At 33.9% G+C, this 24,620-nt stretch overlaps 1 protein-coding gene across 3 annotated transcripts in view; it reads right to left on the bottom strand.

The window, feature by feature from the left end:
- Positions 1-510: 510 nt before the first annotated feature.
- The window catches only part of Cdh7 (cadherin 7), a 149,854-nt gene continuing 125,744 nt past the window's right edge, over positions 511-24,620 (bottom strand). Inside the window, exons 11-12 of one of the 3 annotated variants that reach the window (XM_017598763.3) lie at positions 21,275-21,526; positions 511-2,739 (exon numbers count right to left, since the gene is read on the bottom strand). In XM_017598763.3, the coding sequence (XP_017454252.1) occupies positions 2,246-2,739; positions 21,275-21,526 (746 nt within the window). In that variant the 3' untranslated portion in view covers positions 511-2,245. 3 annotated transcript variants of the gene reach the window in all.

Raw genomic sequence — 24,620 nt, 5'->3', positions numbered from 1 at the left:
TAAACTACAATATAAATGAAACAATATTGTGATAGATACAAAGAATGTCAAACCAGTAGTCAAAATAAACCATCCTTTTCTTGAGCTACCACTAGCAAAATGTAAAATCCATTCAAATTTCAAGGTCAGAAAATCTGTGTCAGAAAAAAAGGTTCCTTTAGCTGAAATTTACTACAATATTATTTGGTCATGTATATGAAAATCAGCAGTTTTGACACCACTACCCACTGCAATAAATATCTCATGGTCTTTCAGATATGAGGGGCATGTTATGAACTATTTTTTCAGCATTTTGCAGACTCAGCATCTACATAGTTCCTGCACCATATATGAATTTATTAAACTAGGAAGGCATATTTGGTTTAATTTGAAGAAATTTCAGGTCTGTCTAAGAGTTATAAACAGGATATTTTCCTCTCTTGTAAAACTTTATACCTAAGTCTCTGAATACAGTGGAAAATATAGCAGTCTAGTCATGGAACAATGTCTAAATAACTTATTCAATTTAAGGACTGTATATGATTAGCCAATTTATTGAATTGTTGAGATTATGAAGCTGAAGGCCACTTTCACATACCCCAGTTTTAATTGTGGACTGCAAACTGCAAGTTACAGCATCTTATATAGCTTCTCCTCATTTAATCAACAGAATAATTCTGATTTCTGTGTCTCCAAAGGAGGACTTTTAGCACACAATTCATACACAGTGCTCACAATCTATATGCTTATTCTGAACTGAACAATTAGCTAACTTTGGAACAAAAAAGTAAGAAAAAAAAGTTCATTCTTACTTGATTATGTGCACAACGAACTAGGGTTAATCTAGGAAAAATATGTAGAAATATTTTGTGTAAAAAAGACATTTGATTTTGAGACATCCATCTCAACCTAAATACACATGATTACTAGAAATTGTTCTCTTTTCATTTCGGTACATCTAAACAACTAGAGAACTTACACATCATTCAGTGCTTGCATGACACAATGGGTTGAAATGAATAACATCATACTTTGTAAAATATACTTAAATTTCAGTATTTTACTTAATGTGTTTACAGCAAAGAAGGCTGGGTCCTTGAAAGTCTTTGAAGCATACAGAACTGTTGATTTTGGAAATTGGTATCTATGTCAAAGAAAAATTCAATATTCCCCAAGTCTTACTGAAATTTAAATACTTTGTTCTCACAGTTTTGTACACTTTAGTGGGTCAGAAAGACAATGTGTACGTCCTTGGAGCCGTGTTTTACTTTGAGATGTGTGTAGCAAGGATGTTCAACTGCTGTGTTGTGTCTCTCCATTTCCATGCTTCATGACCTTCCTGTAGTTCAAGCTGCAGAAAAGTCAGCACGTGCATATGAGCTTAATACCATGAGGCAGTAAGATAAATATGAACTGAGTAGTGGCTAAAGCTCCAAAATAAACACAACACTATATTGCCAATAAAAATATATTCTCCTGTACAAATTAGAAGATAATAAAAATTAACAAATAGACAGCAACTACTGATTTAAATCTTACATACATTAGTGTTTCAAAACTACTTAAACTTGGAGACTCATTTACCTTTTTCTTACTTGGAACACTGCACATAGTATATTGGTAAAACAATGACTATATTAATTTATTAATATTAAATTATTGATTTTTATTGTTTTTCACTTACAGAAGTTATTATAAGATTTTAAATATTAATAAATAAAATATTTCTGTGTGCCAACAGTGATAACATTCTTTTGAACTCTATCTTTTTATAGCAATCTTAAAATCTCCAGTAGAAATTAAATTCTTCCAAGTTTTGATAGGCAAGAAGTTCTAGGACTTTTTGAATGGTGCACTGGACTCTATTTTTCTTACATAGGATATCATGAAAGTTAGAGCCAGGTGCCTTTGGCTCCCTGACAACACAGGACATTACTTTATCAGGCATGTTAGATGCCTTTGTAGGTATAGGAGAGTTGCTACCTATCCACGATCTACTAAGTATTTCTTTTTATGGAACCACAAACAAACAAACGAAAAACACAACTACAAATGATCAGAGTCTGTGGTCAGTGAAATCCCTTGGATAACCTAGTGAATGTTTCACAAGGCCTTAACAGTTAAAAATGGAAACATATTTACAACCTCTTTTTGTCCCACAAGTGGAATTCCTGTTTACTATATGTAGTATTTACCACTTTTCTTTCCCTTTTGAATTTTTTTCTGCTGCCTTTTTCTTCAGTACATTCCAAATTAGGATCCAAGGCTATGAGTACAAACTCTCTTGGCCATTTCCATACATTTCAGCCAGTCGTTTAAAGCGAGGACCCCAGTCACTAAGGTAGTCATAATTCTGATCAGAGTTCGAGCTGTTAGAATCTAAAGAACTGAGAGATTCAGCTACTGAGCCATTTCCTTCAAATGCATAAGTCTGAAGCGAGTCATATGGTGGTGCCCCTGGATCCACATCAGCTTCCTTTAGTCTTTCCCAAATAAATTCCCTAAAAATGACATTATCTGGGATGTTTTTAAAAGTCGGTCGACTCAAAAACTGAATTTCAGGAGTCACATCTCTCCGAGTTTTGGTGTCTCTTACGACATTGAGGTTTCTCAGTGCAGCCATATCAAAAGCTTCTGTGTCTTCTTCTCCCCCGCCTTCATCATCATATCTGACGATGTTTTCTCTAATATCCCTCTCCTCATCAAAAATGAGAGGCTCTTTTTTTCGTCTTTTCATAGTGACAATAAGGAGGATCAACACTGAAACATGAGACAGCAAAGAGAAAAATGTCAGATCATTGAGAAAGGAGTCCAGTATGTGGTAGGACTCAAACATTCCATTGCCTTAGTAAGCAAAGAGGTTGGCTTCCCTGTTTTATGGAAGTTCATAGCAGAGATAAGTTAAAACGTCAAATGATGTGTGTAAATGGATATTTTTATACATCAAAAAACTCTTTTCTACACGCGCTCATGATTGATGTCTCATTCTAACCTATGAAATAATTGATAAAGCAAATTTTAGGGCCAAATCCAAAAAAAATATAATTTCAAAGACACATATAACAAAGGGAGACTTTTAATTTCTTAATTGCTATGAAGTAGGAAGACAAAATGTCATTTATAAAAGTTTTGTGTCTAACAAGTGCAATGCCAGATGGAAATATATTACAGAATTTGATCTGGATCTTTGAAGAAATGAATGTCTGATCCTTGTTATGAAATTCAGCTGTTTAATAAAATCTAGCATGTCATACCATGTATAAAGATTAAAAAATAAGTCCTATTTTAATGTGTGAAATAACAGGATTCTGTACTTCACCTAGAGACAGAAAACAGGCAATGAGAATTTCAGCAATTGTCAAAGATTTAAGAAAAAAATCATTTTAACATTTGAATTTTCTTCTTATATAAAAATACATATTAAATGTTGAAATATGCAGCTCCTCTGGAAAGCAAAAGGAACAAACTACAACATTTAATATTATACAGATTAAATACATCCATCCTCATTTCAATACAAACAATCTTTCAATGAGACTTCACTAAACACAAGTGACTCCTAAGACTGAAAATACATTGCCAGTCATGGCTTGTAGATTTGAAACAGGTTAAATAAAATGGCTGTCCCTCATTTCACCCTAAAACAAAAGAATATACTTTCTTCTCAGCACCTCATGGTACCTTCTCCAATATTGATCATATAATCAGTCATAAAATAAGCCAAACAGATAAAAGAGGATTGAAATAGTCCCATGAATCCTATCAGATCACCCCAAATTAGGCTATATTTCAGTAACAATAAGAATCAGAGAAAGAACTGGAAGAGCTCGAAGGGGCTCGAGACACCTTATGAACAACAATGCCAAGCAACCAGAGCTTCCAGGGACTAAGCCACTACCTAAAGACTATACATGGACTGACCCTGGACTCTGATCTCATAGGAAGCAATGAATATCCTACTAAGAGCACCAGTGGAAGGGGAAGCCCTGGGTCCTGGTATGAATGAACCCCCAGTGAACTAGATTGTTGGGAGGAGGGCGGCAATGGGGGGAGGATGGGGAGGGGAACACCCATAAAGAAGGGGAGGTGTAGGGATTAGGGGGATGTTTGCCCGGAAACAGGGAAAGGGAATCACACTCGAAATGTAAATAAGAAATACTCAAGTTAATAAAAAAATAATAAAAAATAGAACATATATATACAACAAAACAGAATAAACAAATAAAACAAAACAGAAAAACCCCATGCCCATGGCAACTCAACAACCCTCTCTACTCCATGATAACTTGGTCAGGGAAAATATTAAGAAAGAAATTAATGGCTTACTATCATTTAATGAAAATGATGACACAGCATACCCAGACTTATGGGACAAAATAAAAGCAGTGCTAAGAGGAAAATTCATACCACTAAGTGTCCTCTTAAATAAAGTAAAGTGATCCTACATTTTAACAACACTGTTGATAGCCCTAGAACAAAAAGAAGCAAACCCATCTAAGAAGAGTTGACAGCAGGAAATAGTCAAAGTCAGTGCTGAAATCAATCAAATAGAAACAAAGAGAATGATCAAAAAAATTAATAAAACTTTGAGAAGATCAACAAGATAGATAAACTCATACCTAAACTCTCCAAAGGGCAGAGAGACAGTATCCAAATTAACAAAGTAATGAAAAGGGAGACCTAACAACGGAAACTGAGGAAATCTAAAAATCATCAGATTCTACTTAAAAAAAAAAAAAAACCCTTATACTCAAACCCCCACAACCCCCCAAAACAAACAAACAAAAAACAAAAAAACAAAACAAAACTGGAAAATCTAGATGAAATGGCCAAGGCTGGGCTCCCAGTGTCAGGGTTCGGAGGCAGGAAGAATGGGGTAGTTGGGGAGGGGGAACACCCTTATAGAAGAAGGGAAGGCAGATAGGAAAGAGGGGTTATGCATGGGAAACCAGGAAAGGGAATACTATTTGAAATGTAAATAAAAATTATCAAATAAAAAAATAAATTAAGAAAGTAAAACTGAATGACTTACAAAACACCACAAAATTTTTATTACGCATGAGTGTAAACACAGGAAAATTTGACAGAAAAAAAATTTAAAAAATAATGAAAACCTCCCAACCAAGAAAAGCTCAGGGCCAGATGTATTTAGTGCAGTATTCTATCAGCCCTTAAAAAAAGACCTAAAACCAATATTCCTCAAACTATTTCATAAAATAGGAACAGAAGGAACACTACCTAATTCATTCTATGAAGCCACAATTACCTAAACCACAGAGAGACCCAATAATGAAAGAGAACTTTAGTACAATTTCATTTACAAATATCTATGCAAAAACACTCAAGAAAATTCTAGCAAACTGAATCCAAGAACACGTCAGAACAACCACTTACCATGATCAACTAGGCTTAATCCTAGGAATGCAGGGATGTTTCAATATATAAAAATCCATTAACATAACACACTATATAAAGAAACTGAAAAAATCACATAATCATCTACTTTGATGATATAAAAGCATTTGAAAAAATAGAACACGAAGACCCCTTCAGGTTAAAAGTATTGGAAAAATCAAGAACTCAAGAACAATACCCAAATATAATGAAAGCAATATACAGCAAACTGACAAACAATATAAAATTAAACATAGAGATACTTGAAGTAACCCCACTAAACTTGGGGATAAGACAAGGCTGCCCACTCTCACAATATCTACTCAATATAATACACAAAGTTCTAGTTAGAGCAACAATACAACAAATTGAGATTAAGGAGCTACAGATTGTCAAACAAGTCAAGATATCACTATTTGCAGATGATAAGATAATTCTACCAGAAAAATTATACAGCTGATAAACAACTACAGCAAAATGGCTGGACATAAATTTAACTCAAACCTATCAGTAGCCTTTCATTACACAAATGATAAAAGGGCTGAGAGAGAAAATAGGGAAACAACACCTAGGACAATAATTATGAATAATAGGAAATGTCTTGGAATAGCTCCATCAAAATAAAGAAAAAATCTACACAACCAGAACATCAAATCTTTCAAGGAAGAAATTGAAGAAGACCTAATAAAATGGAGAGATCTCCCATGGTGATGAATTGTAGGAATAACATATTAAAAATGGCTATGCTACCAAAAGCAATCTACAGGTTCAATGCACTGCCAATCTAAATCCCTACACAATTATTCAAAAACATGGAAAGAACCAGTCACAAACTCATCTGGAAATGAAAAAAAAACAGAATAGTGAAAGTAATTCTTAGCAATAAAGAACTGTCAAAGAAAATTCAAGGCATAAAATACTCTTAACCTAAAACATTCAGGAAATTCAGGACACAATGTAAAGACCAAATCCAAGAACAATTGGAATAGAGAAAGAAAGAGATGACCATAAATGTACAAAAAGACCATAGACCATCTAATAAATGGGATCAGAAAAGATTATCTGTTCATCATATAATAATCAAAACACTAAATACACAGAAAAACAGAACAAAGAAAGAATGTTAAAAGCTACAAGGGAAAAGTGCCAAGTAACATAAAAGTATAGACTTATCAGAATTACACAAGACTTCTCAACAGAGATATTAAAAACCAGAAATCCTGGTCAGAGGTCATGCAGAATCTAAGAGAATAGAAATGTCAACTCAGGCTATTATACCCAGCAAAACTCTCAGTCAACATAGATGGAGAAACAATGTAGTCCATGAAAAAAACCAATTCAAATAGTATTTATTTACAATCCAATCCTACAGAGGATTCTAGAAGGAAAATTTCAACCCAAGAAGGGTACCTATCTATACCAAAGAGAGGACAAGATATTTCAAACATCTCACAAGAAAGTCAAAAGGAGTGAACCACATGCACATAAAGCCACGTATAAAAACAAACATAACTGGAACCAACAGACATCTTTAATGTCTCTCAATATTAGTAGATGCAACTCACCCATAAAAAGACTTAAGGTAACAGATTAGACACAAAAACAGGATCCAGCATTTTTCTCCATAATAGAAAAACACTTCAATAACAAAGACAGACATTATCTCAGAGTAAAAGTATGGGTCCCAAGAAATAAGTTGAAGTTGGCATCCTAATATCCAATAAAATAAATTTTTAACCCAAAATTTTCAAGCGTGATACGGAAAGACACTTCATACTCATCATAGGGAAAATTCACCAAGAGAAAATTTCAATTATGTACGTCTATGTCCAAAATTCAAGTTTACCCACATTCATTTAAAATAAACTTTATTAAATTTCAAAAAACATATTGTCATCACACAATAATAGTGGGAGAGTTCAACACCCTACTCTGAGTAATGGATAGGTCATTGAAACAGAAACTAAAGCAGAGATACAATGAAACTAATAGAGGTTATGAACTAAATGGATTTAAAAGATATCTAAAGAATATTTCACCATAAAACAGCAAATGCACCTGCTTCTCAGAACCTCATGGTACCTTCTCGAAACTGACCACATAATTGGTAACAAAACAAAAGGCCTGAACCAAAACAGGAAGACTGAAATAATTCCATGCACCCTATCAGATCACCATGGCCTAATGCTGGTCTTCAATAACAGCAAAAACAGAATGAAAACATCGACATGGAAACTGAATAACTCTATTCAATGATAATGTGGTTAAGGAAAAAAGAAAGAAATTAAAGACTTCCTGAAATTTAATAAAAATGTTGAAACATCATGCCTGAACATATGGGACACAGTAAAAGCAGTGCTAAGAGGAAAATTCATAGCACTAAGTGCCCTGGCAAATAAACTGGAGAGATTTTACACAAAAAACTTAACAGTATACCTCAGAGATCTAGCATAAAATGAAGCAAACACCCCAAGAGGATTGGAAGGCAGGGAATAGTCAAAGTCATTGCCAAAATCAAATGAAAAGAAGCAAAGAGAACAAAAAAAGAATTACTAAAACCAAAACTTAGTTCTTTGAGAGGATCAACAAGGTAGAAAAGCCCTAAAATATCCAAATTTACAAAAGCAGAAGTGAAGAAGAAGATATAACAGAAATGGAGGAAATTAAAAAATCATATCCTACTACAAAAACTGAAATAAAAAAAAAACCTGGGAACTTTAGGAGAAATGAATAGTTTTCTATTAAGATACCACATACAAAGTTAAATCAAGAGGAGGTAAACCATTTAAATAGGTCCATATCCCATAAGGAAAATAAAAGAAATCATTAAAAACTTCCCACCCTGGAAAAGCCTAGGACCAAAGAGATGTAGTGCAGATTTCTACCAGACCTTCAAAGAAGACCTAGTACCAATATTCCTCAAACTATTCCATAAAATAGAAACAGAAGGAACACTACCTAATTCATTTTTGAAGCTATAATTACTCTGAAACTAAACCACTGAAGGACCCAACCAAAAAAGAGAACTTCAGCCCAACCTTACTTATGAATATTGTTGCAAAAATACTCAATAATTTTTTTGCAAACCAAATCATAGAATACATAAAAACCATCATTCACCATAAATAAGTAGGCTTCAAATCAGGGATGCAAGGATGGTACAATATATAAAAATCGATTAATGTGATCCACTATATAAATAACCTCAAAGAAAAAAATCACATGACCATCTCCTTAGGTGCACAAAATGCATTTGACAAAATAAAACAAAGCTTCATGTTAAAAGTATTGATATAGCATGAATTCAATATACTTACCTAACCATAATGAAAGCAATTTACTGCAAACCAACACCTAATATCAAATTAAATGGGGAGATACTTGGAGCAATCACTCTAAAATTGGGGACAAGACAAAGATGCCAACTCTCCCCATGTCAATGTAATATAGTACTCAATGTGCTAACTAGAATAATAAGACAATAAAGAGAGATCAAGGGAATACAAATTGGCAAAGAAGAATTAAAGGTATTTGCAGATGATATGATAGTATAAATAAGCGACCCTGAATATTCTACTTGAGAACCTCTCCAGCTGATAATCAACTTTAGCAAAGTGCCCAGATATATAATTAACTCAAATAAATCAATAGCCTTCTGCTATACAAATGATCAACAGGCTGAGATGGAAATTATGGAAACACATGCTTTCACGATAACCTCAAATAATATAAAACATCTTGAGGTAACTCTAACCAAACAAGTGAACGATCTGTATGACAATAGCTTTAAGTCTCTCAAGGAAGAAATCAAAGATCTCAGAAAATGGAGCTATCTCCCATGCTCATGGATTGGCCAAACTAACATAGTAAAACTGGCCATCTTACCAAAGGCAATCTACAGATTCAATACAATCCCCAACACAATAAAATCCCAACACAATTTTTCAAAGGCATGGAAAAAGCAATCCTTAAATTCATTTAGAAAGGAGAAAACAAAAAAACAAAACAGAATAGTGAGAAAAATAAAAGAATGGCTGGGGGAATCACCATCCCTGACCTCAAGCTATACTACAGAGCAATAGTGATTAAAAAACTACAGTGTATTGGTTCAGAGACAGACAGGTTGATCTATGTTATAGATTTGAAGACCCACAAATAAAACCACACATTTAAGCACATTTGATCTGTAACAAAAAGGCAAAGAAATATAAAATGGAAAAAGAATATCTTCAATAAATGACTGTCTGTAGAAAAATGAATATAGACTCATATTTGACACCTTGCACAAAGCCTAAGTTCAAGTGGATCAAGAGCCTCAGCAAAATAAATAGATACACGGAGTCTAATATAAGAGAAAGTGGGAGGGGGCTGGGGATTTAGCTCAGTGGTAGAGCGCTTGCCTAGGAAGCGCAAGGCCCTGGGTTCGGTCCCCAGCTCCGAAAAAAAGAACCAAAAAAAAAAAAAAAAAAAAAAGAGAAAGTGGGAAAGAGCCTTGAACTTATTAGCACAGGGGGAATTTTCCTAAAAAAAAGGAAAAAAAAACCCTATGGCTCCTGCTCTAAGATAAAGGATTGATAAATGGGACCTCATGAAACTAGAAAGATTCAGTAAGGGAAAGGATATAGTTAATAAAACAAATCGGCAACCTACACATTGGCAAAAAATCTGTACTAACTCCTCATTCGATAATTGCTAATATCTAAAATATATAAAAATACAAGAAGGTAATGTCCAAAAACTCAATCAACCCAATCAAAAAATAGGGTACTGAACGAAACAGATAGTTCCAAACAGAAGAATCTTGAATGTCTGAGAAATACCTAAAGAAATGGTCAGTCCTTAGTAATCAGGGAAATGTCAATCAAAACAACTTTGAGATTCCACCTTACACCAATCAGAATTGCTAAGATCAAAACCTCAGGTGACAGCACCTGTTGGCAAGCATGTGAAAGAAAGATGAACACTCCTTCATTGCTGGTGGAATTGCAAAATGGTACAACCACGCTGGAAATCAATATGGAGGTTTCTCAAAAAATTGGAAATAGATCTACCTTAAAACCCAACAATACCACTCTTGGGTGTATACCAAAAAGATGAAAAGATTCCCCATCCTATCACAGGGGCATGTGTCCCACTGTGTTCATAGCAACCATTTTTATGATAGCTAGAAGCTGGAAACAGGCCAGATGTCCCACAACAAAAAATTGACACAGAAAATGTAGTTCATTTACTCAATGGAATTCTACTCAGCTATTAAGAATGAGGTCATCCTGAGTTTTGCAGGTGATTAGATGGAACTGGAAAAATATCATCCTGAGTGAAGTAACTCAGACCCAAAATGCCATGCATGGTATGTATTCATTAGTAAGTGGATATTAGCCAAAATTTCAGAATATCTAAAACACAGTCCACATAAGACTAAAAGGTCAACAAGCTGAAGGTCCGAAGTAAGGGGAGAGGAGACCATGATCTGGTATTGAATGGGAGCAAAGGACTGCAGTCCTGACGGCCATCAGAAAGAATGGAAGCAAACAACTTTGGCAGGTAGGAGGTGGGAGCGGGGGTGTTCCAGAATGTACCAGAAACCTGGGAGGTGAAAATCTCAGGACTCAAAGAGAGGGACCTTCGATGAAGTGGTCTACTGTGGGGAGAGGAAATTTATAAAGCCCACATCCAGCAGAAAGTGAGGGATGAGGTTGCTATCTCACAATCAATACTCTGACAGTATTTCTTCATGTCTGAAAAAAAAATTCAGGGATGAAAATGGAGAAGAGCCTGAGGAAAAGAAGGTCCAGTGATAGGCCCAAAGTGGGATCCAGCTTAAGGGGAGGCCCCAAGACCTGACACCATTACTGAGGAGTTGGCTAATCAAAAAAGTGAGCTATAATAACTGCCCTCTGAAAGACCCAACAAGCACCTGAAAGAGTCAGATGCAGATATTTGCACACAACTAATGGACAGAAGCCTCTGAAACCTGGTGTTGAATTAGGAAAATCTGAAAGAAGCTAAGAAAGAAGAACACCATGTGGGAGGACCAGCAGTCTCAATTAACCAGGAACCCTGAGAACACTGAGACACTGGACCATCAACCAGGCAGGATACACCAGCTGATATGAGGCCCCCAACACATATACAACAAAGGACTGTCAGATATGGGTTCAGTAAGAGAATATGCACCTAATCCTCAAGAGAATGGAGGCCCCAGAGTGTTTAGAAGTCTGGTGTGGTAGAGGATAGGGGAGTGGGGATATCCTCATGGAGAAAGGGATTTGAGAAGGGGTATGGCATGGGAAACTGTCAGAGGATGGACTGGGAGGGGAATAAAATCTGGAGTGTAGAAAGTATAAATAAAATAAAAGTCATATAAAGTAAATAATTATTAAAAAGAAAAAAATGAAAAAATTTCTTATTCTATCTCTCCCATTCTACCATTGCTTTCTTTCATTTTTCTTCCTTACTTTCCCTTGATGAGTCTAATGCACTAATGGTGATAACCTTCCCATCCAAATATCCTTTCTGGGTTTCTGGATGAACAGACCCTATTGTATTATGATCGTTGACATGTTCATTAAAATGAAAAGCAGAAACAACACAGAACATAATGAAACAAGTAGAATTTTTAGCAATTATCTTTTATTATTTTATCACGACCTCTCTTTTTATAGTTTGTGTTCACCTCACTTTCATTCACAATATTCAAAAATTATGGATTTAATATAATTACACTTCATGCCGTATCCTGCTATTTTTGTTTTTAAATAGGAAAACACTTAGGTCAGAAACATCCAGTTTGTCCTTGATTCTAACTTATCAATTACTTCCTTCTTTTCAATGCATATATATCTTTTACTTTAATCAACCGTACGCTACATGAACTTTATTATAGTTCATGTGAATATATCTCACATTCCTCCACTAAGTCGAGTGCCCTGATCTGCTAGGTCTCTTCTACTTTGGAATCCAGAGGCTGCACTGACTAAAGGAGTAGTACTAGGTATAATTTACTTTCATCTACCTCCATTTTCTAAAATACAAAATACTTATAATAGTCCTGTTGTTGTATAAGCACTAACTTTTAGTAATTTGTGAAGATTGGGTGAATTTGTATTTATGAAGTATATATAGTAAACATTACCTGTTTTTATTAAATATTAATTAATATTCATACATGACTGTAAAGTCTTAATCATCGCTGTGCCTATTTCTTCGGTTATTGAATCCAAATTTGAAGTATCCAAAATATCCAACCTAGTATTCAAAAATAAGTATAAAATCTATATATATTCACATGAGTAGAATGATTAGAATAATTGCCAAAAACATACTTAATGAATCTGATATTAATTGTGGTGTATGATGAATACTTATTTACTGGTGATATACTGATTGTGTTCATTATGCAACAAAGTTTATAAATGTCTAAATATGGTTAAATATTATTTATGGATTCACTAAAAATAATTTTGTCACCTATGTGCTTTATGGAAGGTTTTAATAATATACTACTAGATAAAGGAAAAGGTATATGAGAGTGAGGCAAGAGTAATGTAAAGAAGGGGAACGAGTAACTGACAGATGTATATATAATGGAAATTTTTAAGTACATATTATGATATAGAGGATGGTAAATATGAGAACATTCCCTAGAAAAGAAATCACAAACCTACAGCAAAATATATTGTGTGAACCTGAAAGAATATATGAAATATTTTCAGGAAAATGGTTATAATTTTAAAAACAGTGGAAACAAAGTTTCCAACAACAATTGCTACATGATGATGAAAAATCACACAGGTTGGTACCTTTCCAGTAGTGAGCCTGTGGAAGAATATGTCTAGCTTTTAGACCTATAAAAGACATTTTGACTTTCTTTAAGCATATTTATTACTACTAAGTTTTTTTCAAGAGAATACATATAACATGGGCAACAGGGAGACAAATAAACCTATTAAAATGGGGTTCAGAGATAAACAAAGAATTCACAGCTGAGGAATGCCTAATGGCTGAGAAACACCTAAAGAAATGTTCAACATCTTTAGTCATAAGGGAAATGCAAGTCAAAGCAACCCTGATATTTCACCTCACACCAGTGAGAATGGCTAAGATGAAAAACTCAGGTGACAGCAAATGCTAGCAAGGATGTGGAGAAAGAAGAACACTCCTCCATTGTTGGTGGGATTGCAGACTGGTACAACAAACCATTCTGGAAATTAGTCTGGCGGTTCCTCAGAAAATTAGACATTGAACTACCTGAGGACCCAGCTATACATCTCTTGGGAATATACCTAAAAGATGCCCAAACATATAACAAAGACACGTGCTCCACTATGTGCATAGCAGCCTTATTTATAATAGCCAGAAGCTGGAAAGAACCCAGAAGACCTTCAACAGAGGAAGGGATACAGAAAATGTGGTACATCTACACAATGGAATATTACTCAGCTATCAAAAACAATGACTGTATGAAATTCATAGGCAAATGGATGGAACTGGAAAATATCATCCTGAGTGAGGTAACCCAATCACAGAAAAACACACATGGTATGGACTCATTGATAAGTGGCTATTAGCACAAATGCATGAATTACCCTAGATGCACAGAACACATGAAACTCAAGACGGATGATCAAAATGGGAAAGCTTCACTCCTTCTTTAAAAGGGGAACAAGAATACCCTTGGCAGGGAAGAGAGAGGCAAAGAGTAAAACAGACCAGTCAGAGCCTGCCCCACATGTGGCCCATACATATACAGCCACCCAGTTAGACAAGATGGATGAAGCAAAGAAGTGCAGGCCAACAGGAACCGGATGTAGATCTCTCCTGAGAGACATACTCAAAATACTGCAAATACATAGGCGAATGCCAGCAGCAATCTACTGAACTGAGAACGTGACCCCCGTTGAAGGAATCAGAGAAAGGACTGGAAGAGCTTGAAGGGGCTCGACACTCCATATGAACAACAATGCCAAGCAACCAGAGCTTCCAGGGACTAAGCCACTACCTAAAGACTATGCATGGACTGACCCTGGGCTCCAACCTCATAGATATCAATGAATATTCTAGTAAGAGCACCAGTGGAAGGGGAAGCCCTTGGTCCTGCCAAGACTGAACCCCCAGTGAACGTGATTTTTGGGGGGACGATGGTAATGGGTGGAGGATGGGGAGAGGAACCAAAATAGAAGGGGAAGGTGAAGGTTTATGGGGATGTTGGCCAGGAAACCGGGAAGGGGAATAACAATTGAAATGTAAATAAGTAATACTCAAGTTAATAAAGATAAAAAAAAGTAAATTTTCAGACAAGCACAGGGATACTTCTATTGATCAAAAAGAGAGTGTCATCTAAGACAATACCTAAGGGACACATGTACAAAGAGAAAACAAGATTTTCAGTTTGCTCTATTGACTGTAAAATACAATTATACACACATACTCTCAGAAACAAAAAGGCAACAATTTAGCTAGCATTTTAAGTCCACTTGGCACATCTTTTAAAATGAATTATTTATAGTTTATATATAGATCAAGTAAGTCATTGTGGTAAATATAAAGCAAGTATAATATTTTAAACTGATGACAATTTATCTGCCTTGTCTTCTGGGATATGATCTTATGTAGTAATGATAAAATTCTGATATTTTTCTTTAATACACACACACACACACACACACACACACACACACACACACATGCACACACACAATACTATTAACCTGAAGACATTATGAAATTTTACCCACACCATATATATTTTTAATTGAGATAAATTAATTGTAAAAATACCTTCAAATTTTGGACATTAGGAGAAAGAAGAAAATTATATTCCAAAATATATATTGCTTATGAATAATGATAAAAAATTAAATGTTATTTTCTGTAACTGAGTGCATTCAATTTACTGAGATTATTCAGCATGAGAATATGGAATTCCTTTGTCTTTTAGATAATCGATTCATGAGGTATTTTATATAATGGCAAAATAGTATTTACCTCTTGCCTTGAATGCAGGACTTCATTAGACTCTTCTAATGAAGAGAATGAAACAGAAGAAAATAAAATAATAAATTTAAACATAAGTAATGGATAGAGGTTTCTCTAGTAGGATGGATGCTCTGAAACTACCATATCCCCAATATTAAGTGGGCCCATGATAAGAGCACATAATTGGGTTCAGAAACCTACAGAGAGTGTCTATTATACAAAATAAAAGGATCTTCTTAGATGTTCTGTGTAGCAGTACTCTAGGCAAGTTGGTACATATAAGGCAAGAAAAACAAGCGTACAAAAAGCTATGTGTACAAAATCAGCCTCAGCACCAAGAGAATAAGTTTAAAGTAAAGAATGAATAAATTAAAATTATGTAAGATTAGAACATGGAACAGAGAGAAGACTGACTTGGAAAAAATAAAACAAGTGTAAATCAAGAGAAGAGGCAGGATTTAGGAGTATAGTTCAAGATTTCAGCTATTCAGGAAAACATGGTACATGCTTTACATCAGATGCTAATTATACCAACTAAAGATTTCCTAATGACATGCAAAAATTAGATAATTATCATCATGTCTCAAGACATAGAGATGTTTAATTACACCTGAATTTAATTCTTCTTTACTGAAAATTACTGTCTCAGGGCACTTCTCATTTAATATGATCATTATAATGATTTAATTTGAAACTGAGTTAAGACAGAGAAAAATTGTTCAAAGTATAATGAATAGTTTATACACAAGTAAAACATGTGTGCTATATTTTGTACCAAAATAAATTCATATGTAAAATTGAAAATGTGAAAATTAACTGGAGTACACCATGAATTAGACTCCCTGAGGTAACTAAACATCTAGAAACTCATCATGTGAAGCACAATAGATCCTTCATCTCTTATTGTGGTAGCTTCCAGGTTTGAGATACTTAGAAGTATTAAGCCACTTCCCAGTGGCATCTTTGTATTTCATATTGGAAACACATTTGGAAAACTAGATTTTCAGGACTTTTTATAGAATACCTCTTTCCTTCTCTCTGCTGCTTCTGTTTGGTTTCTGAGTGTGACCGAAAGTGGCCCTATGGCTTTACACATATTCTTTTGTTTGTTCTGAGAAAAGAGACGTACAGCAATAATAGTTGCCTAGGAAACAGTTTATGAGAATTTACTTGCATAACTCTGAAATGTAACAAAGTACTTGAGTTAATGCCAAGCTCATTGCATTAGCTTTTGAAAGTAATCTATTTCTCCTTCATTATGTTTTATGTTTCCTTTAAGTAGGAACACATTTGCTTTCATGAATGAGCAACTGAAACCCTGCCCATTATCTCAAAGACAACATGGGAACTCTAGTCCATTGTGAAAAATCAGGAGAAATAGTATGTTTTGTACACTCCTTTCCTGATATTATCATTATTTCCAGTCACTTGGTGTACATATTTGCATAATAGTTAAAAATTGTCTTCACTTATAAAAACAAGAAAACATTTTCACATCAAACAAAAAATCACAAACAGCTTCAACAAAGAAGCATAAGCATATTCATATTTGGAAGGTCCCAGATGCAAAATGAAGAGACACATGACATTTGAAGTCAAGCTTTCTTGTATAGACATGGTGGAAGAGTAAGAATTATTGGAGGTGAATGATGAGTTTGTAGAAAAACCTTGGCACTCTAATCAAAAAGCAAAGAGTAGGAAAGGGAACAACAGCACTTCAATTACTTGGAATTATGCTCCAAATAGGGAAACAAATAGAAGCTAATTCCAAAAATGTACAGAAATTTCAGGGAGAAGAAATAACATCCCTGGGCAGAACAACGTAATCCAGCTGTGGTAGTCTGAAAATACTTGTGCATCTGTTAATGAGGAGAACTATTTTAAGCCAAAGCAGCTGAAATTCATCCTTTGAATTTCTTAAAAGGTCTACATCAGTAATAATTGAAAGTGTCAGTTGTACACTTTGTTCTTTCCTTAAAGTGTTTTCACACTGGTAGAAAATCATGTGCATTTATTAAATATGAAGTTAATTGTAATAATACAGAGGATTAAATTAGTATTGTGGTTAGTTATGGGTCATAGTTTTTATTCAGGTATTAGATCACTAAAATGTTTTCCCCATATTGATTAAAACTTTTCCATATGAAAAATATTTAAGGTGATTTTTTTATTTCAAGAGATTTGAAGCTGCAAGTTCTGGTTCCTCTCAAGATATTTTCAGTCAGTCTTAATAAAAGAAACATCATACTTAGAGTTCTGGTTTATTGCTTTTACTTAGAGTATTCAGGCTTAAATATTTTTTAGACCAAGGTGAGGGTAAGCCAAGAAATCATTCACACGGTTAGAAATATAGAGATGGAGGTGAAGTTTTGGTTTTTGTTGTTTTTTGTTGTTTTGTTTTGTTTTTAAAGGTAGGATCTCATGTAGCTCAGTCACCTCCATCTTACTTTGTAGACAGGATGACGTTAAACTGTAAATTCTCCTGCTTCTATCACCCAACAGTTTAGAATACAGGTTTATAGTTTAACTAAATACATGAAGCTTAAAGTTATTTTACTTGTTTCAAATTTTTCTTTCAGTATGAAAATGTTCTGCTTTGACTAACTTTTTGGTATAACTGTGGAAACTTTAAAAAAATAAATAAAATACAGTGTACAAAACTTTAGTCTAGAGAGAGAATTGACTTTTATAAGTCTCAAGTGACATCCCTGAAACAGACAGAAAGATTCTTTCATTAACCATCTCCTGAGTCAACACATGTACACACATGCCACATACACATACCACACACCAGTCACAAACACCCTCTAAACAGCACATACCATAAACATACATAACACACAGACACAGACACATACCATACAGGACAAACACATAGATATACATGCGGGCGCACAAACACACACACACACACACACACACACACACACACCACATGCACACATATGACACAGCACAAACACTATTCTGGGGATAATTGTCTATATGCAGGTAAAAGCAGGCATGTTCTTGGTCAGTGAAAAAGTAAGGCAGGCACAGAGATTTGAAAAGAGGAGAGAAAGAGGGAAAAAAATGAGATGAAACAAAATGGAAGCAGAAAAGGATGATCCAGATCTGTGTGGCCTTAAAGGGCCACAGGTAGTTATGAATATGTCATAAGGGATGGATTCTTATATGACATTTTGTCTTATCTAAGTGGTCAGTTTACATCACTATTAATTGGTTTAGAGTTTATTGTGTGAACATTTTGTGGAGTGAATTTAAGATATAAATCTGACTGATAAATTACAAACATATTGTGTTTTGATTTTTAACAGATTATTGGTAGTTATGGCTATAAAAATAGAGGACGGTTGTTGGGACTGTGAACAGAGATGCCAGCAGAGTGTAGCAAAGGATGGCTGCTTCTAGTGTCAGAGAGCAGGAGGTGACAATGTGCGGCTAGCCGTGGTGGCTAGATTGCTGTAGAGCATGGAGACTAATTGGCAGCAGCTTGGGACGGAAATTGGAAACTGAGGTAGTTGGGTTGAGACACTTTGTTGATAAAGATGAAAATATCACAGAGATGTCATGTGGCAGCACTAATGGGATGGTGTATTTTTTATTAACATTTGCCTCTATACCATGCCACATGGAGAGAGAAAAAGACAGATATTTGATAGATAAATGACAGATAGATGGATGAATGGTTGCATGGATGGATGGATGGATAGATTAGATAGATGATGGATGGATGAATGGATGGATAGATAGATGGAGGGATGGATGAATGGATGGATGGATGGAAGTATAAATTGCTAGATTCAACCAACAATGATACTTATAAAAACTTTTTACTTTCAGTAACACTGATGATTATAAACTATAAAAGAATCAAACAATCTTGATTACAAAAAACTAATTGTCACGCAAGACATTCTTCTAAATTAAAGGTGAAACAGGCTTTATTTAGATAGTCTTTTAAAATATAAAAGTTAAATCACTATCAATGATAAGCAAATTTAAGATAATACATTCAGTTGTATATTGTTCCTGGAAGTATGGTATAATGGATTGTGTGTTTGTGTGTGTGTGTGTGTGTGTGTGTGTGTGTGCATACATGTGTGTGATAAATTGTTAAAGTTTAAAAGTTTACCTTCTGTTTCTCCTCTCCCTTTTCTATGAATCTGTTTCTTTAAACTGTTCATTGTCTTTCAAGATATAATGGCTTTATATCCTATGTGGTTTATTCTGCTTTTATAGAGGAAACATACAATTTTCATATTCATATTTAGGCTTTAGAATCACAGCAGATCAAAAACACTTATTTAAGATACTTTCATTTTAAAATATTTACTCTTCATCTTTATATTCTATCACATTTTAACTGTTAATTAGTTACCTGTCATTTACAATGAAGTTCAGAAAGTTTCTGACACCTATTTACAGTTCTTCAGAAATAATCGTTTATTTTCTTCTATACTTGCTTGTATAATTGAAGTTATTAAAAACAATAACTTCCATTTTATGAGACTGTTTACATTGTATTGGCACTTAAGTCTTAGATTGGTTAATACAGTGAGGTCTTTTCTTCCATCAATAACACTTAAAAGACAAATTGAATGTCTCTATGTAGTAGTCATTCAGTTCTGTACATGAATTATCTAATTGAATTCTCACTTCTTATCAAACAAGGCTAGCAATATAAGCTCACATTTGAGACTATGAAGCTATCTTACAGAGAAACTAGTATCCTCCTTGTGAAGAACTAAGGTACAATAAAGGTAAAGACTAGGAAACAGTTACACAAATTTATCTCAAACAACATGCCATGCTGACTTCCATCTCAAATGCTACTTTTATAAACATTTATTGTATATAGATTTACTAAATTCTTTAAAATTCAAGAAAACACAGCATATAGCCACAAGTGCAAAGTTAAGTTCTTGCAATCCTTGTAGGAATTTATACTGTGAAGGAGAATGTTAACTTAGAATAAACACATTAATTATTCAATGGCCATTTTGGATGGCTACCAATATTAAAAAAGATGGTGCATTATCTCCTATGCAATTCTAATTCTAATACGATCTGTGTATTTAGTTCATCCGGATAATAAATTAGTCTTAGAAAAATTAAATTAGGTATGACAATAATTTACAAAAAATATGTTTGTGTGCCACAACCTCAGTTTCTTTTTTTTAATTTTATTTTTTGGATATTTTATGTGTTTACATTTCAAATGTTATCCACTTTCTCTCCCTCTCCTATACTCCCTCCTTTTGCTCCTATAAGGATGCTCCCACTCCCACCCACTCACTTTCATGTCAACATCCTAATATTCATAGGACCAAGGGCTTTTTCTCCTAATGATGATAAACTATGCCATCCTCTGCTACGTAAGCAGTTGGAGCCATGGGTCCCTCCATGTGTACTCCCTGGTTGGTAATTTAGTCCCTGGGAGCTCTGGGCGGGGTGGGGAGTCTGGTTGGTTGATATTGTTGTTCTTCAGTTTCTTAAAAAAGCAAGATAAGTTAAGAAACCTAATGTATATATTTTTTGAAAATTCTGTCCACTGTAAAATAATTTATCAAATAAATATACTATCTATCAAAGCAATATATAAAAAGTATTCTTTCTAATCTAAAGATTCTAAAGAAAGAAACTTTTAGGGTGAATTTAAAACTAAATTATTGAAAAGCATTCACAGTAAGTTCAGATAATTTATTTTATGCTGCTTTTTGAAAGTGAAGCACCCATTCTTTTATTATATGTTGTTCTTTCAAGCACACTGATAGATTGAAAAATGAGTAGTGTGCCTCCTGGTAAATTATATACATAGCCTTGAAAAGATACTCAAAACAAATAAAAATGAGAGAAGAAACCATGGTGTTTGGATGTTTTGTTTTTTTCCTACAAAGCAAGAACAGAAACCAGTACCTACCCAATAGTGTCAGGACACAGGCCAGTATGGCAATCAGGGCCCCAGTGCTGAGGCCAGCGGGTAGAATGTAGGCCTCTGCATTGCAGGTCTGCGCTATGCCATCAGCATCACAGTCGCAGACACGGATGGTAAGTGTGTTCGTACTGCTTAGTGAAGGAGATCCGTTGTCCACGATGAAAATCGGCAGATAATAAACTGACTGTTCCTGTCTGCGGAAGCCATTTCTCCTGGTTAGTATTGAGGCTGTATTGTCTAGGATAAAGAACAAAAATGTATAACAAAGCTTCTGTTTACAAACAGAAGTATGTTTACAAACTTGAAGTTATGCTTTTCACTTTTCTTCTGAATGGCAAAACATATGTGGCATAAGATTTTTTGAAATATCCTCAATAAATTTATTTGCACAGAAAGAGAGATTTCCTATGTAATTCATAGTAATGATTATGGTATTTCCGTTATGATGTAAAACTGAATGCTTTATTAAATGGAATCTTTATACATAATTTCCTTTAAAGTTTTACGTATCTAAAATTTCAAATCATATTTATAGAAACCTGATAAAGATTTGAATTAATAGGTATTCCTTTTTAGCATCATTTCCAACCCATCACTTATTTAAATGTTTCCAGATCAAAAAGGTAATAAAATTTACCATAAAATAACATAGATTTTATTTAAATTGCTATGCAGTCAACTATCACTGAACTAGGGCATATATTCTGAGAAAGGACACACGTGACTTCTTTATGTTCTTATCATGATTTACTGATATAAACTAAGATATTTATGATTTTATTAGGAAATACAATCTTATGTGTCTTCCATCATAGGCATAGTCTATTAATGTCTGAAAAAAAGGAGGGCAATATTAAATAGAAATATTCAAAAATGTAATTATTGAAATAGTTTTACATATGTTATTCACAATTTCTCATGCAGCATGTTTATAAGTGTTTTATTAATAGCACAGATATTAATTTATATTCATTATTATGTTTATTTAAAATGGTTATAGTAGCTATGAATATCTGAAAGGCAATCAATACATTTACATAACTGCAATTTATAATATAGAAATTAATATAATTTTGCAATACTTCTTTGGGTCATGTCTCTCAACTAATATGAATTTATAGGATCTTAAAATGTATACTGACTAGTAAAACAGAAACACAAAAAAATCAGTCATACTATTATCCTGTATGCAAATATACCTTATATTTGATAATACTTCATAAATAGTTGAAAATTGCTTGTTTAATATTAGCACAAAGAATTCAGTAATATCTTAAACAAAACAAGTTGATATAATTTGTTTCAAGCATCTCAAAACAATATGCTAATGTTCAAATGCAGTAAAAACCCTTAATTTTAGATTAGATAAATTATAAATATTTCAGTATCATTTTGTATTTAGTGTATTTTCACACATGCGATTTTGAAATTTTTTCAAAATTAATTTATTAAAATATTTAATTTTAAGATATAAATTAAATTTGTAAGGCACATTAGCTGAATAAGCATGGAATTGTTTAGGGATATCTTTTATGTTAACATACACTTAATATACAGGCTAGTGGTTTACTTTTCAAAAATGTTAATACTGTCTATGAATTATTAAAAATGTTTCATAAAATTGTTTATTGATAGTCTGACATTGATCACATAAAAATCATTCATAGAAAGATATAGAGGCATATACGTTGACACAAAACATACAGATGCACAAACGCACACACATGCACACACACACACACACACACACACACACACCACACATAGAGCATTGAGAAGCATGGTCCAAATGCTCAGCATGTGGAAGAAGGCTCCGTGATTAAGAAACAGCTTGTAGAGTACTCTGTATTTACTTGCCTAATGTGGAATACAACACTAATACTTTTAAATTATTCCATTGATACCCTTTATGATACAGTCTTGGAAACGTTGGGCTTGCTGAATGTGATGCAGGGATATTTCACATGTATAACAGTATGGATGCCCTATAAATACAGACATTTTCTTGCACATAGTCTACAGCAATCTTGATGCTATAGGACTGTGTCACTTGAGGGATATATTCACCATTTTCTTGTGAAGGTCATATATTCCCTTATCTGCATCTGTGTTAGATGACTTCAAAGACTGTGTGAACCTTTGCAACAATGATTAAGTCAGAGAGTTTGGAATTACTCACCAAGAGAATAATCTCTCCTTTATATTACTAAAGGGACATTGGAGTATTCTCATTAGGTGGAAAATAGGATCAGGAAAAAAATATTACTTTCAGATAGAATTTTTTGGCCAAAATCAGTTTTTGCCCTAAAGTTATATCTTCATGCAAAATATTTCCTAAATTCCTTCTGAAAGCAGGTCTGTTCCGGTAAGCTACGTGGACTCTTTATTTTATAACTAAACCTGATTTACACAAAACCCTTTATAAAATATGAGTAAGTTCAAATGTTTTCTTAAGAATGTCTGATATTATGCTTAATGAATATTAAGCAAAACAGCAATCTGCCTATAGGTACTTGTAAAGTATCACTACAATAACACTTATCCATGGTACGCACAGCTAACTTTCAAGCAAGGAAATTAAGTTTGACATAAAAGAGATGACTTTTTATTATTTAATAGTTTATTTTTGTTGGTTAATATAAAAGTTCTTATGAAATGGTTTAATGATAATATGAAATAATGCAAAAGTGCAATTCATTTGAGATGACATAAGAAGCATAGTAACTTACATGCTGCCCATGAACTTTTCTGAAGATGAGTAGTGGTTGTATTTCCCCCTTGTTTACTATGCAAATCAAGGAGTTTTCAGAGTTTCTGGCTAGAGTGGTGATCAATTTATATATGTTTTAATGAACTATTACTGCAGGAAATAGAAAAGTATGCACAATCCTCCGGAATACCTCCTTCATGTAAATTGATATATATGGTGTCAATATTCTTCAAATTCGTTATCCAAATTTACTTCTTCATCCTCCTCCTCATTATTTTTATTATTGTTATTGTTATTATTTTACATGTAATATTTACATTTTCATGGAAAAATACAATAAATTTTGCCATTTTAAGAACATTATGTGATTTTAATTTTAAATGTAAATAATCCAAGCATTTTCTGAGCTCTCAAGTAGTGTCTACATAGTACAGTCCTATTACTTAATAAGGACCTTAATTGGCCTTCAAAGTATGATATCATTTGGATAACCAGCATGGTACATAAACAAGGAGGCAAATATCTAGGAGACATCCAAGAGATATAGATCTAAGGTTTCTCATTTGACTCCATGCTCTAACAGCTTTTCCATAATAGCCAATCCATGGATAAAAATGGCTG

Source organism: Rattus norvegicus, chromosome 13, assembly GCF_036323735.1.
Source record: "Rattus norvegicus strain BN/NHsdMcwi chromosome 13, GRCr8, whole genome shotgun sequence".
NCBI classification, from domain to species: domain Eukaryota; kingdom Metazoa; phylum Chordata; class Mammalia; order Rodentia; family Muridae; genus Rattus; species Rattus norvegicus.
This window is presented reverse-complemented; position numbering and strand designations above follow the sequence as displayed.